Source organism: Eublepharis macularius, chromosome 9 (assembly GCF_028583425.1).
Source record: "Eublepharis macularius isolate TG4126 chromosome 9, MPM_Emac_v1.0, whole genome shotgun sequence".
NCBI lineage: Eukaryota > Metazoa > Chordata > Lepidosauria > Squamata > Eublepharidae > Eublepharis > Eublepharis macularius.
Window position 1 is genome coordinate 20,153,130 of NC_072798.1, and position 15,103 is coordinate 20,168,232.

Here is a 15,103-nt window from a genome sequence, read left to right on the forward strand (position 1 = left end):
CAAGTCCTATAGTCTTCAGTGAATAACTTCAATGCCATTCTGTATTTTATTATTTATTTTATGTTAATATTGCCTACATTGATTCAGATTTTAGAATACCACAGAACCTCTATGATGTGGACAGGATGTTAAAAAGATGGTGCACACTTCGTAAAGGAGCTGCACTACAGCTGCAACTTACTATTTTTCCAAAGTTGTTCCATATGCTCTGAGCTCTGTCAATGTATAAGCAGAGTTCTAAGCTAACAAAAGAAGAATCAAATCAGCCATGCTCACTCTTACATTTCCAATTTAGGGCAACTCATTTAGGAAGAAACTACCCTACAAAAGACCTAGTATTAATTATCACTCTGGCCTGCTTCAGACCTTTCTGCTTTTATCTGACAAAACAATTAAAAGTCCTAGTTGTTCCACAATATATTCACAATATTCATCAGTGAAAGAGCAACCCCTAAACTGCTGCACTCCCCTTGTTTGAAGTGCACGATTTACTCTGGCTTCTTTATTTTTTTCATAGTCTGCTTTTTCACTGAGATTCAAGGCGGATTACACAGTGCATGTGAAATACAGTATAATCAATAGCTACAACATTTACTGAGCAAAATACAATAATGAACAACAGTTAGGACATTCAATGAAAAACAGATATAATAAAGTATGACAGCAGAAAATTTGAAAGCAAGTATAAAGCCAATCACAAGCATAAAGCCAACCACAGATATCTTTCTGAAACAAAGTGTAACTAATTAACATGGCATGATTTGCAACATGGAAACTTCCTAGTAGGCACATACCTACATCAGCAGACAGTACCCAGTAGCACTGTCTATAGTCCCTGTCCCTACCAAAGCATCTCTTTGAGCTTTTTCTTATGACACAGCCTTATGAGTTGGATAGAAAGCCCTCCTGAATACTTCAGTTTTGCATAGTTGCAGAAAGCCAAGAAAGTGGGAGCTTTCCTGACCTTCTCAGGCAGGCCATTCCTTAAGGAGAGGGATACCACAGAGAAAGCACCTGTATGGGCAGCTGTTGTCTGCAGAGCTTTAAATAGGACAACCAGTGCATAACGTGAAGGTTTAATATTTAAATGTGAGTATTCCACTGATGACATGAACACCTAAGTGTTTACTCAGGACCTTGTTATCACTATATTTTTAACTGACTGTGAAATTTAATATTTGCTATATGATTAATGAGGATATCCTTAGTTTAACAGATGCATAGAATAGCAGTGGAACATGTGCATTGAATCTCGCGACACCTCAGAATAAGTGCAGAGCTTACCAATGGCTAGAGAATATGGCTTCAGAACAAGCCATCGTTTCTAATCCTTTTCCCCTGACTATCAATTCAGATTCAGGACAGAAAAAATACTTTTTCACACGTAATTAATTTGTGGAACTGGCTGCCAAGTGATACAATGAGGGCTGCTAAGCTTAGATGGCTTTAAAAGAAGTTTAGACAGATTCACAGAGGACAGATCTGTTAATGGTTATTAGCCATAAAAGCCAAATGGGACTTCCATGTTTGAAAGCAACATGCCTCTGAATGGCAGGTGCTGGAGGGGATGCAACAGGGGGAGACTTTGTATCCACGCTGTAGTTCTTCTGGGCGTCTGGTCAGCCACTCTATGATACTAGATCAATTACTGGTCTGATCCAGTGGGCTCTTCTTATGTTTCTCTGATCCAACTAGCTGCTTTACACACTGAGACACAATACCATTTAAAGAAAAAATTAACCCTTGGAAGTAGATGAAATGAACTTAAGTAAATATATTTGATTTTCAAATGTGAGCTTTATCTTTCCCCTCCTTTCTCATCTGATATACCTGAGAGAGGCCAAGAGAGATCTGGGCTTTTTGAGAAAATATACCCAACAGATCAGCAATTTTCAAAGCTCTTACCACTGTTTTCACCATTGTATTTAAGGCAGTTTCTGAACATGGTCTTCATGTCTCCCACAAATAGTTCCTTGGTGTAGTATTGCCCTCCATTTAGTTTCTTTTCCATGCTAGAGATATCCATGGGAGACTGAAAAATATCAAGTCTTGCTTCAGTTACAATATTTATCATTTATTCCTTCAAAACATGTCTATGGCTGCCTTTCCACTCAATACTGGGTCCCTAAGGTGGTGAATATCAGAACATTAAGAACATTTAAAACATTTCTGAACATTAAAGACTGTGTTTAAAATACAAATATGTATAGAATATTTAAAAGAATTAAATAAAACATATAAGCACAAACACAAACAGGGAGGAGGGCCACTAACTTAATCAGGGAACACAGACCCAACCAAAAAAGTCTTCAGCCACTGGCAGCAGGCAATGATGGAGTGATGCAGATGAACAAAGTCCCAAAGTTATGGCACCATGATTGAGAAGGCCCTTTCTCAGTGTGCCACCTGTTTGGCCGCAATAATGGACTTTGAAACCAAACCAAGCCTCTCCCAAAAGAAGTTTCCATGTCACTGTCTGCAAGCCAGTGATGAGACTGCAAAAATATGTTTGCAGGCTACCCATTAAGATACTTACCTTAATGATCTGATAGTAGTTTGGGGCATAGGATTCATCAACTGGTTCCAGGAAAGGCCAGGAGTCCTTGTGGGCTTTCACCACATCTAGCACTGTTACAGTAAAAACAGTAAAGTTGTACATACAAACAAACTCCGTCTTTTTTTAAAAAGCACAACCTGCAAAGTAAAGGTCTGGACTGGAGACTAACCTTTGTACATAGCTGTAAACTCATCGTCCAGTTCAAAGCTGCAAAAAAAAAAAAAGGTAACAATGAATACAAAGCCTCTCAGTCTCCAACCCTGGCTCTTGCATAAAATTCCCAACATTAAACGTTCTATACCAGGAGGTAAGATCTGCTGGAGGGAAGGTAGCACGGTATACCCTAATCTCATCAGATCTAGAAGCTAGGCAGGTAGTTGAATGGGGGACCACCAAGAAAGACTCTGCAGAGGAAGGTAATGACAAACCACCTCTGCCTCTCATTTGCCTTGAAAGCCCATTGCTGGGGATGCTGTAAGTCATCTGTGACTTGACAGGCACATACATACATAATTGTTATGCCACGTGGTATCATAGCCTTCTTCCTGCTCCCAGTATCAGAAGTGACAGCCAATTATCTGGGTGTAGGTAAGTGATTTTTCTGTATCTGGAAATCCAGCACAGGATACTTACAGGTCCTTGGCCTTCCTCTCCTCCCTAGAAGGTGAACCAGGATCCAAATGGGAAAGCTCTGGAGGAAGCTCCTTTCCCTGGGCCAGCAACCATGCCCGTTCTTCCCGGAGCTTCCTTCTCTTTGCTCGTTCTACAGATATAGGAGAAAGTCATTACATTCCTAAGTAGTTTCAATGTACAAAATTCTCAGGAACTGCTCAGTTGCATAGTTCTGGAGATCAATCACGTGCATGTAAATCACCAATGAACTGCTATCATCCTTTCAAAATATACGAAAATCAGGGGGAATGCTGTGCTGTAGGGTGGGATATATCCATGCAAATCAGTCTACCAGCATGATTACATCATCACACTGCAGCCATGAGGTATAATCTGCATGCAGCTGGGTGAGTATGTGACACTCTTGCTTGATACATGACAAAACTGCATTATGGAACCTGACCACTCAGTTGATAGGAGGCATTTCATGCAGCAAAATACACTTCCGGCCCCTGGACCACTCTCTGGCAATTGGAGAGACCTTTAAAATAGCGGTGTTGGTTATCCTTGTTATATAAGGAGGAGTTAATGTATGTGAAGGTAAAATAAATCAAGCAATATTTCAATACACACCCCTCACTATGCTTCTGCGATGCCTATATACTGCAGGGTTCCCCAATGTGGTGCCTGCGAATGCCATAACGCCATCTTTTCAGAAAGTGGGCAGGGCCATTAGATTGGAAGACCATTAGATTTCACAATCTGTTCAAGTATCCCTCTTTAAAAAAAGGAAGAGGAGCATTCCACTTCACAAAGTGATCCATGTACCTTCTACCGCCTTCACTTTCTCTTCCATTTCTCGTTTCCTCTCCTCCTTTAACATTTGTTCCTGCTCCTTCTTCTGAACTGCCAGAAGGATCTGGCGCTCCTCTTCTTCTTCCCTGCGTCTCTGCTTCTCCATTCTGCTAAGCAACATTGGGTTTACCTACGGAAAACCATACACTTATGCAGAGTGAAATTGCAAAGCCTAAAATTATAGTTACGGCTTAAATACCTGTGGAGTTTTTAAATCATCAGATACACAGAGACTCTGAATAGGAATCTTGGTGATCTTTTAAAAAAAAATTCACCATGAGATGTTTTTTCTCTAATTCTTTTTTTTGTTAGTCATCCTTTTGGTTCGATTCCTTTGTATGTAAGTTGTAAACATGGTGCTGTGATGGCAAAGCAGTGTCTATGCTGAACAATTTCATAGTTGGTATGTGCTCATGTTTGTCAGTTTTTCATTTCCCAAAATCAGTACAACTAGAAAACCAGTATACCAGAGTTTCTCATAAAATGCTAGGCTACAACTCCCCAACATGTTAGCTTCCTGTGCAGAGACTTTTATATGCAGGAATATTTTAATCACATGCACCCCCACCTGTAACCTGAAGTGGTACACCCCAGACAGAAGTTTACTGCTCCAGTCAGAACTAAGCTTTAGGCACAAGGCATTTCCTGAGGATTAATGATCAACTGGAGCCTTCTCACTTCCCTTCTGACCCTGACCCACCATTAATCCAGAAGAAAAACCTGGACTTTGGTCATTATTGTTTCCTTTTTAAAAAAAACTGCCTGCAAAAAAGGACTTGAGAGGGTACTGATAAACTGCTGAGAAAGCTTTCCTCTGTAGAAACCCTAAGTGCCCTCTACATTTTTGTTGTTGCCAAAATGCTATTTAGTAATTTCCTTTGCTAATGGTACCTTGGAGAATCATTGGACATCATCTCCACCCCTTCCACAGGCAGCAGACATACATTAAGGAAGCTACATGAAGCCCACTGGTTCTGTATTCCAATAGCAGAACACTGCAGTTAGACAAGGGTTAAAAATATCTGAACTTTGGGCTGCTTTACAACATGCCAGATCCTGTGAGAAAAATGCAAAGAGGGCAGAGAATTGGATACAAACACCTGCTCCTCACATCAGAACTCAAGGCGTCCTTTGAGTGTAACTCTACCCTATAGAATGATCTTGTGTATTTGAAGTAGTGTTGCTACAGTACCCAATTAATCCACAGCAACAGATCCCAGGAGAATCATTTAAAGAGAATCAGAGCAATTAGAGAGTGAAGAGACCTTTTAAGTCATTTAGTCCATTTCATCTGACCACTTACAATATTGTCCCTGAAGAATTTATTCAGACACAGTAGATTCAATGTCTGAATCATGATGGTTGTATGAGGATAAATATCATAAAAGAAAATATTAAAAATATACCAACTATCTCAATTAAGGAGATAGGGAGTTATTTCCCAAGACATTCATACAACCCACCTTCCTCCCAGTTCTGCACTGAAACAGCAACATTCAGCAACTGAGGATTAGCAAAGGAGGAACAAGCAGCTTCACAGCACCCTGAAGATCCCAAGGAATGCCCTCCATGGATGTAGGTATACTGGGCAATCAGGTAATTGCCCAAAGGACTGGTAGGTTGAGCAACTGTATTGGATTGAGAATCAGAAGAGCTCTGGCTCATTCTTAACTCAGCTACACTGATTCCAGCCTATATTCGTTTCTTTTAAAAAACATTTATTGGCATGGTACAAGAATGCTGCTTTGATATGGATGGTCCAGGTAACCTCATCAAATTAGATCTCAGAAGTTGAGTAGTATTGGTCCTGGTCAATATCTGGGTGGGAGACCATCAAGAAAGGCCAGGGTTGCTACGTAGAAGCTGGCAACGGTAAACCACCTCTGAACCATCTCTTTCAAGGCATCTCTTGCCCTGAAAACTCTAGGGGGTTGACATAAGTTGGCTGTGACCTGACAGAATCTCCCCCCCCCCAAACAAGCATGCAGCATTGCAGGGGGAAACTGATGAGAGTGGCTTGTGTGAAATCTAGAATAGCACAATCTCTAATGCTGGCAAAGACAAGTCAAGGGAGTGGGGAAAAGGCAGCTCAGGGATATACCAGGCAAACAAAGAAGAGCTGCTGGCTGGCTCATGATCAGAAGGTTACTGCTTCTCGCTTTGGTGATAAAATGGCAGCAAGATTTCCTTTGCTGTCCCTGCTCCTGCCTCCTCCCCTCACCCAGTACAATGCAGCCTGGTCTTGGCTTGCATTGCTTGCTTTCAACTGTTGGGGAGAGAGATCAAAGAATGTGGGGTAAAGGGTTGAGAGTGGCAAGTGAGCAGGCTCCTGACACAGGGCCCCCTACTTCTGGGTGTGAGAGAGTCTGTACCTTGTGTCTTGTCCTTCACATGTGCACTGATGTATGTGCATTCGCACTTATATACTTGTCTGATTAATTGCTTAATATCTTCTCCATGTAATGCAGATGAGTGGCTTGACATGTCTACTGCAACTTGGTTCATTTTCTTGAGTTAACTGCTCTGCATTCCATGGAATTTTCTTAGCACTAGTCAGTCTCAAGCCTTGCCCAACAGTAAAATGGCTCTTCACAACTTAAGTACAATGTCAGAGGATTTATCTGACAAACCTACAGAAACACAAGCATCCTGGGAAATAAAATATACCATGGACGCTTAGGTTAACCACAAAGGACAAAAGGAGCTCTTGTACGTCTGATATCATTACAAAAGGATGTTCACATGTACAGCTTTTCTCAGCTCCTACTTGTCAAGCTGCAACTGCCAAATTTGTATTTCTGCCCTGCTACTATACACCCCGCTACTTTGCCTCTGACCAAGGTCAGTTCACTGCTAAAGCGGCTGCCTGGGTTACAGCAAAGAAGGGAAGGTTGTGCCTCTCAAACCTCAGTGATACCTGCAATTCTTGGGGCTGCACCAAGCTGCAAATCAACCCAGCCTACCACTCTGAGCAGAGCCTGGCCAGATCAGTGAAAAATCTCTCTTGCTTTGCAGCTGTTGAGTAAAACAAATGGATCCCTAAAGCACTGCCAGAGAGATGGCATTCCTGCCTTTGCCTGCCTTGGAGATGACCTTCTCTTCTTGCTTCTGTGGATTTCATTCGGTCCCACTGCATACAGATGAGCAAGCAAGCAACACAATGTTGATCCAACAGGGAGAAAGGCTCACACTTCCTTCTGAGGGCTTGTTTCTAAATCTCTCCAAGTAACGCTGCTGAAGCTGCACCTGCTCTACGCTGGCTCAGCCCCTTCCAGCATTCCTAGCTCAGAAAAGCCCTTTTCTCCTGCCAGGTTACTCTCCCAGCTCCCTCCTGAGCAAAGCTTCTGTATGTATGTATTTTGTATGACATGTGATCCTACATATTTGAGAGAGATTGAGAGTTCTATTCCTCTCAATCTACAAAAACCACTCTCAAAATCCTCTTCAGGGTTTCTTCTATTTTAAAAAGAAAAATCCATTCAAATCTCCAAGGAGGATGCCAGCCATTGACAGTCCCATCCCTCTCTCAATCCTCAACCAGCCTCTGGTCTTTAATGTCTTTATAGATGACAATCAGTTTCTCCTAGTCTCTATGGAATGCCATAGGAGAAGTAAAAGTCCTAGAGCATCTACCCTCTGTAGCCGCTCTAGGATTTCCATTTTTCCTAGAATCTTTGGTATACCATAGAGTCCACCTTCCAAAGCTGTCATTTCTTCCAGGGTAACTGACTTCTGTAGTCTGGAGACCAGTTTTAATTCTGGGGAAATGCTAGGCCCCACCTTGAGGTTAGTAACCCTGCTCCCAACTGGGTAACTGTTATCTGTTTCCCTCACTGATTAAGAATTAAGGAGCAGGCTGGAACCCTGGTATTGTTAGTTTCCTATAGGAAACTATTATGGTGCCTTGGGACAAATACAGAGAGGGAGTTGCATCCCTTAGCAGGCAGCCACCAGATGACAGCTTTTAGTAACTACAGTGTCAAAAATGTGAAAGGAGTGCATGTTTGGTCCACAGAATTCTGAGAGCTGGTAGCCATTTATTCCCCTTGTGTTATGGATAACCTAATAGCAGCACTGCCCTGAGGACACAACCCAAGCTATCTGAGGAAACAAAATTAACCCCCGGTGTTAAAACCACGACTGAGATGAAATGGGAGAGCACATTTCTGAACACATACTCTCTTGTGAAAACCTCCTCCTCTGGTGATTGTTTTCACAGGGGCAGGATACTGCACAGAGAAGATGTGGCCCCAAAACACATTCAGGCAGCCAGCACCAACCCTCTACCCCATTATTCAAATGGCAACAGTGTTCGACTGTCAGCCTCTTGACATTCCTAATCAGCAAATGTTCCAGTGCCATTTTTTAAAATTCAGAGTAGCGTTCTTCCCCTGTAATGGTGATGCCAAGATACAGCCAATCAGATTTGGCAGAAACAGCAGGGACCAGTATGAAAAAATTAAGCACCAAAGAAGCTCTAAGTTTTCTCACTGTAAAACACTCAGCTCAGCCCTTACTTTAATGCTGAGTTCAAATAATGCTAGATATTTAACTTTTGGCTTAACTCTCTAAGTCATCCCCAACTGACACAAAGCATAGGTATGTGTAAATGGATATTCTTCCCCATGCTACGCTGTCTCTGCTCTATAAATAACAATTGTAAGCTTCTTGACACAGAGATCTGCCTCTTGCTTACGGTGATCTATAAAACACTCCGTACACAAATACAGGGTGTCAAGTATTATCTTTTTTATTTGGTGCCAATTTAGGTTCAGCTGCTGCTATTCCAGTTTTGTTGCAACTTCAAGCCAATTAATTTCTATTCAGCACAAATCTTTCCCAGCAACAAATTATTGCTTCTGGAATGTTAGCAAAATACAATAATCAACAAGAGAAACACTTCTTTGAAGTGAGTTAACTGCACATCTGTTGAGCAGTATAGAGCATGGGTGGAAATGTTCTTTATCTAAACAATGCATGTCTGCATTGTACCACTCACATTGTACCACTCACATATCTACAGCAGAGGGCACTGTGGGTTATGTTGAACAGGTTTAGGGATTTTGGATCTGCTCTCCATGCTGACACCGACCTCCTCCCAGACTTTAATATAAAACGTGAAGCCTCATCAGCGATTTCACCCTAGACATCTCCCAGCTCCTGCCCCCTTCCCCTCCTCCTCTGTGTATTCTCTACTAGGATTTCCGTCGCTTTTCCTTAACGAATGTGCTGCTCGGAAGGGTTTTAATGAGAAGCTAATCTGAACCACCTGTTGAGAAATATCCTGCAGGATTAGAAGCCTACAGAAGAGTTACATCAGAAGTTTAAGCAGCATCCAGATCTTAGGGCAGAGCTACCCCCATTGATAGGACACATGCCAGGAAAGGAGGAGGGCTTTGTCCTAGCAAAGCCAGTCCTCCCACCATCTTTGCATCATATTTTGCCAACTGAATTGTAGAAATATGTGCTTCTCCTCTTTTCCTGGGAGTGGCCATGTCCAGAAACCTGTATCCAGAAATACTGATGTGTCCTTCCCTGCCAGGACCAAAAATTACAGGCGCGCGGGGGGGGGGGGGGGCTTGAATTTACAGGAGCCATGAAACACTCTCCCCTACAGGCAGTAATTAACTTACCCTAAGTGCCACATGGCCTGCTAATGAGCCCCCATTTGCCGTTGAGAATTTGCTGCCAACATATAAATACACACCATCTTACTCTGTGGATGCTTTTCGTTGCACACCACTGGCCTGAGAACTGAATGAACTTAGCAATATGCACCGCTTTTCTTGGGTCCTTTGTTTAATGGACTCCTACAGTGCATACACAAGGTAATATTTTTGATTAATGAACATGATTTAGTTCTATTGTCTATAATTCTGACTTCACTTACATGATTGTTTACTACTGTTCTGTGTTTAAGTAATCTAAATTCTAATAAAGAAGTATGTAACTTGTACAATGCTTCCACTTATTTCTTATTTATAATTTTGTTTCTGGATTACATTGATGTCTAGAAGGTCCTGTGTGATGATGTAAACCAGATTATCTATAGGGAAAGTATTTAGTCCAGTATCTTTTCTACCTGCCACTAAATTGAGTAAAAGTATTTTAGATCAGGATTGCAAAATAAAGCTTGAAGTTTCAAGCATACCTGTGTAATGCTCTTCATGACTGGCAAAATGATATTAGCTTGAGTATAACCATAGGCTTAAATCTTAACTTCTGTGGACAAAAAGCAATTTCACCAATTACCCATTTCTACTGCAGCCTCACAATTCCTCCCTGCTGTTCCCAGGATCCACCAAGCCCCAGGAGCAGGATTTCTGGATATGTGGCAGGCTGGGAACTTCTCTTTTGTGACTGCTGCTATGTTCATATATCACAGAATCCAAGTGATAGCAAATGTAATTGTACCTCCTGATCTGGGGCTGAGAAATATGAGTCACGGTGGGCAAAACTGAAGGGGAATGACTATGACCTAAGGATCCTCAAGGTAGTAATCTGACAAACAAGGCATTTGGTACAAAGTATTTAGTAACTAGGAAGGGAGTGGATCTTCATATTGACAACAATGACCTCAACTAACAATTATGCATTTTTATTGTTTCTACTTGCTTATGCTTCTCCCATACATCTGTCCCAGATGTTTTAATACCCTATTCTTCATGAATTCACCATGAACATTCCATCTCAGATTTTCCATCAAGGAGGATTTCTGAAATTAACAAACTATTCCAGAAACAACTTTGCTTGAATTAGAAATTGTGCCTAGAATTAGGAGCAGACCACATAGCACAACATGATCACTACTGGATAGTGGATACTCAGTTATCTGAAACTCTTGTCTGAAGTTCCTGCATTTCACACAGTAACACTATATAAATATTGCTACTGCCCAGGCCCAACCTCCTCTGATAATCAGATCTGTGCTGCCCTTCATTAAACCCAAGTACCCCAGCATCCTACTGATCCAGTATTTCAAAGAAAGGCACAACAATCCTGCCATTATAAGAAAAACATTACAACAAAACATCATTTCTGCCCACTTTAAAACTACCAGGATATATGCCTAATGTGATCAGATGCACCTGTTTAATATGCTGTCATATAAACAAATAAAACAACAAATCTATAATATTATTTTTGCTGATAGTATCATAATGTGTACCTTGGCTGAAACATGGCAAGCCCTCATATTCTCAAGGCACCTCTTACCTCCTGCTGCATTGACTTGATGTGCTGATGATCAGACATCCATCTGGGAGAAAAGTCCATCCTCTGCAAACGTTTCTCCTGAAATGAAAAGAAGGAAAATAAGTAAAATGGATGAGAGGAAGCTTTCCTACAGAAGGTTTGAATTAAATGCATCTCATATCAACAGTAATAATACTCTCCACAATAATTTTCAGTGCACAACAGGATTCAGAATTCATTCTTTGTTCATTCCTAATTTACCTATGCAACCATGACATATTTATTAGAACAGAATCATACAAACCTCCCCAAAGAACAGGCTCCTTGGAGTTGAAAGGCTGATTTTTAACACTTTTCAAGAACAAGGCTAAAAAGTTTCAGCATTGCTGAGATTAGGAATTGTCATCAAGGTCACAGTCTTATGGAATTATTATGCTGAAAAACACTAAAAGACCAACCAATCAACTCTCCTGTTATGACAGTTTCATCTGTTTGTTAGCCCTAAGCCCACTTCTCATGCAGTCTAGAACATAAAAAGGAAAGTATGCAAAAAGGAGAGTGCAGGTGTACCTATACATATGAGCCAAACCAAACACAGAAGAAGGAGGCATCCCCCCTTCCTTGAATCACTGCTGCTCTGACCTAGGGACGGGGAGAACACCCTACACACTGGGACACTCAGAAGAGACACGTGTAGCTGCATACAACCTGCTCACTGAGCCACCAGTCACAAAAGTACCCAATTTCCCCAAACAAAATAGCCCATATTTCTGTTTCCTCTCTTGCCATGGTGCTCATATTTTACTAAAGTGCTTATATCAATTTCATTAATCTATTCTAACAACATATTTTGAATGGTTGGAATTTCAAACCACAGAATCTGGGTGCTGGGTTTTTTTTTCTTCATATACAAGAATAATGCCTGCCTCAGTACTTGAAGGTGGCTCAACTGAATCAAATAGTCAGTCTTACCTTTTGTGCAATCATGTTGCAGATTTCTGGTAGAAAGTCTTCACTCAGGAGCTTATAGAGTTGCCGCTCTCTCAAGGATGTTCTTTCTCGGAAGCTCTCCGTGACTTGCCTCCACTCCTCTTCCGTCTGACACAGCAACCACCATGTTCCATGACCCGGCCCTTGAAAACAATCCATAAAATAAAAATATCAGGGAAATCTTTGACCTCTCAAAAACACATTACTCATAACAGGCATCACGTTTCCTGATGGTACCAATTAGCCAGAGCTCTCCCTTTTTGAATACACTTACACTTATTCTATATTTTTCACTACCTCGTTTTATTTATTTTTTACGATTTTATTTTATTTATTATATTTAACACTGACAACAACTTCCTATCTGCAAAACCACACTATAGTCTGTATTTCAATTTCAGCCATTTAAATCAAGCTAATTTCCCTGGATTTTTACCACACATACTCAGTTCTCTCTCTCTCTCCACATACAAACACACTCACACTGCATTTTGTCTTTACAACCCTGTAAGGTAGGTTAGGCTGAGTATGACTGGAGTAAAGTCAATCAGTGGGCTTCATGGCTGAGAGGAGCCTTCGGCTCAGGTTCTGCTCCAACACTCTTGAGCGCTACCCCTCACTAGTTTCAAGTTCTAGCAGAAACTTCAATGTTTTGAAACTGAAACCATGGATAGAACAATTGGTCAGCAGAGTGTCAGTGAAAACCCAGCTGGCTTAGCAAAGCCAGTCTTCTCTGGACAGTTATGTGCTTTGTATGTCTTTTTATCACTTTATAGCCCTCTTTTAAAAAGATTCTTACTTTATTTAAATCTGTGCTTTCATGTAAGCAATCTCCTATCCATCTAAGACATCAGGCAGGGCCACATAATATCTACGTGGTATAGAAGAATTCAACTATAGGATCAGTCAGAGTCTGGACGCTACTTACTCACAGGAACATGGTATCATAAAAAAAAAACATGGGAAATATCTGATTTCCTGCAAACTGGATGTTTATTTCAATCAGGACTCCCTATCTGTGTGCCAATGCAATGTAGCCTTTGAAAAGGGGGCTCCCAGGCTTCTCAGCTGTTCCCTACAGAAAAAAATTCCAGTCCAAAGGGGCTTGGGGGGAAGTGGGGCCAGGGTTCAGCTCAGTAGCTAGACAGGATAGAAGAGATGAGGAAGGAAGATGCAGTGCCTCCAGTAAGCTCAAAAGCTGTACTGACAAAGAGGATAAACTAGCAAGGAGGATAAAGACTTGTTTCCCTCCTGCTAGGACAAATGAGGCAAGAATCCACGTACGCCAGAGAGGATTCCTAGCATGCTATTCTGCCCCATGACAGAAAGAATGTCATCATTACGATATTAGAGTCTCAGTCTCCAGTGTTAGAGCAGTTGAACATCCAATCTGTTCTTGTTCCCCATTTGTGCAGAACGAAACAGGTAAGAGAGAGAAGGGAGAAGCAAGAGACCTCCCTCTTGAGATGTTGTGCTTTCAAGCAACATTTTCACATCTAACTCTTGTCCATTCCTTACCATTCCTCATCTGTGGTTCATGCACAAGGGCATTTTCTTCTGCCTTCTCTCTACAAGCAAAAAGAAATTGTTAGGAAGGTATACAAAGCAAATTTAAATACTGAAATGCAGTTTGTACTGGCTGACATAGGTGCTCAAACAGCACCGCACAATATAGCATCATTTTAACACTGAAAGACAAACTGAGGAGAGGCTATAATCCCTTTTGTAAAAGCCTGTAAGCGATTCTATATACGATCAAAAACTAATTGATACAATAGATGTAAATGCTCTGCCATATGAAAAAGCATTTATATGATCAATGGCATTCAAATACCAGTAATGGTGCCATTTCCTTTACTACTTACATAAACAACTGCCCCTAGGGTTAAACCACCTGTCATATTAACTCCTAAGGGAGATGATTAAAAAAATCAATATCTCTGATGGTTGTATACCATGGTGGTAAGCTTACCAGCAAACAGGAAAGAGTTATAACTTTTCTGATACACTCCTCTGGGGGCAGACATGCATTCAAGCAGTAAAACACGGGTGCTATCCACTTAGCATTGGTGGCATTTGGAAAGGTCAGAATGTCCTGAAAATATGGTTACTGTTGGCCTGTTTTATTAATACTGCTTACTGCAGAACTTGGGTTTATAATAACCAAATATTGAACAGAGCTAATCTTCCTTAGCTAAACAGATCTGTGTAAGTTACAGTTTGAGACACCACAGCTAAGGGAGAATTATGTTAGATTTTAATTAGAAATCTTCAGTTTGGATTAAAATGCCCTTCATGCTCACATTAATCTCTTTTGCCACTCAATTTTCTCTACTGTTAAAATGTATATTGCACTCCCCCTTTAGTTCACAAAAGTATTATGTACACTTACAATCCTAAGTACAAAAATAAAGTAACAATGGTTTGCATTTTGTCACCAAGATCTCTTAGACGAATATTCCAAGCATGGCTTTTTGTTTTACCTCAAGAGATTCTCCTCCAGCAATTTTTTCCGTTTTGGGGGTCGCCCTCGTCTTTTTACTACTTTTCCAGGAACATTCAGGGTGTTTGACTGTGTCCCACTTCCCCTGAAACATATTGAAGAATTACAGAATAGCTACAGAGCACAATAACAGCAGTTGGCAAGAGCACAAGGGTAAGGAAAGAGCAGTGACAGCAAGAAGTATTGGAACAGCTGCTGTGAGCCAAGCTAGATTAGCTCCAGGGGGAATAAAGGAAAGAGAAAGGGCACAGCCACTTGGTCAGCAATGAAATCCAGAGTAGGCACAATTTGTTGTCGTCTGCAAAAGCCTGATGCCCTGGGAAGTGAGTACAGGTGGCCTCTCTAGCCTCCAGTGGCAGAATTCTTAAGATCCTCAAATGCCATGTGTTGGA

General features: G+C 41.2%; 1 protein-coding gene across 1 annotated transcript in view; it reads right to left on the reverse strand.

Moving 5' to 3' along the window:
* The window catches only part of LOC129335811 (chromatin remodeling regulator CECR2), a 105,225-nt gene that overhangs the window by 11,996 nt on the left and 78,126 nt on the right, over nucleotides 1-15,103 (reverse strand). Inside the window, exons 5-13 of the mRNA XM_054988610.1 lie at nucleotides 14,692-14,796; nucleotides 13,727-13,776; nucleotides 12,191-12,351; nucleotides 11,240-11,317; nucleotides 3,998-4,154; nucleotides 3,191-3,320; nucleotides 2,727-2,764; nucleotides 2,537-2,628; nucleotides 1,906-2,032 (exon numbers count right to left, since the gene is read on the reverse strand). Of these exons, the coding sequence (XP_054844585.1) occupies nucleotides 1,906-2,032; nucleotides 2,537-2,628; nucleotides 2,727-2,764; nucleotides 3,191-3,320; nucleotides 3,998-4,154; nucleotides 11,240-11,317; nucleotides 12,191-12,351; nucleotides 13,727-13,776; nucleotides 14,692-14,796 (938 nt within the window). The remainder of the gene's footprint in view (nucleotides 1-1,905; nucleotides 2,033-2,536; nucleotides 2,629-2,726; nucleotides 2,765-3,190; nucleotides 3,321-3,997; nucleotides 4,155-11,239; nucleotides 11,318-12,190; nucleotides 12,352-13,726; nucleotides 13,777-14,691; nucleotides 14,797-15,103) is intronic.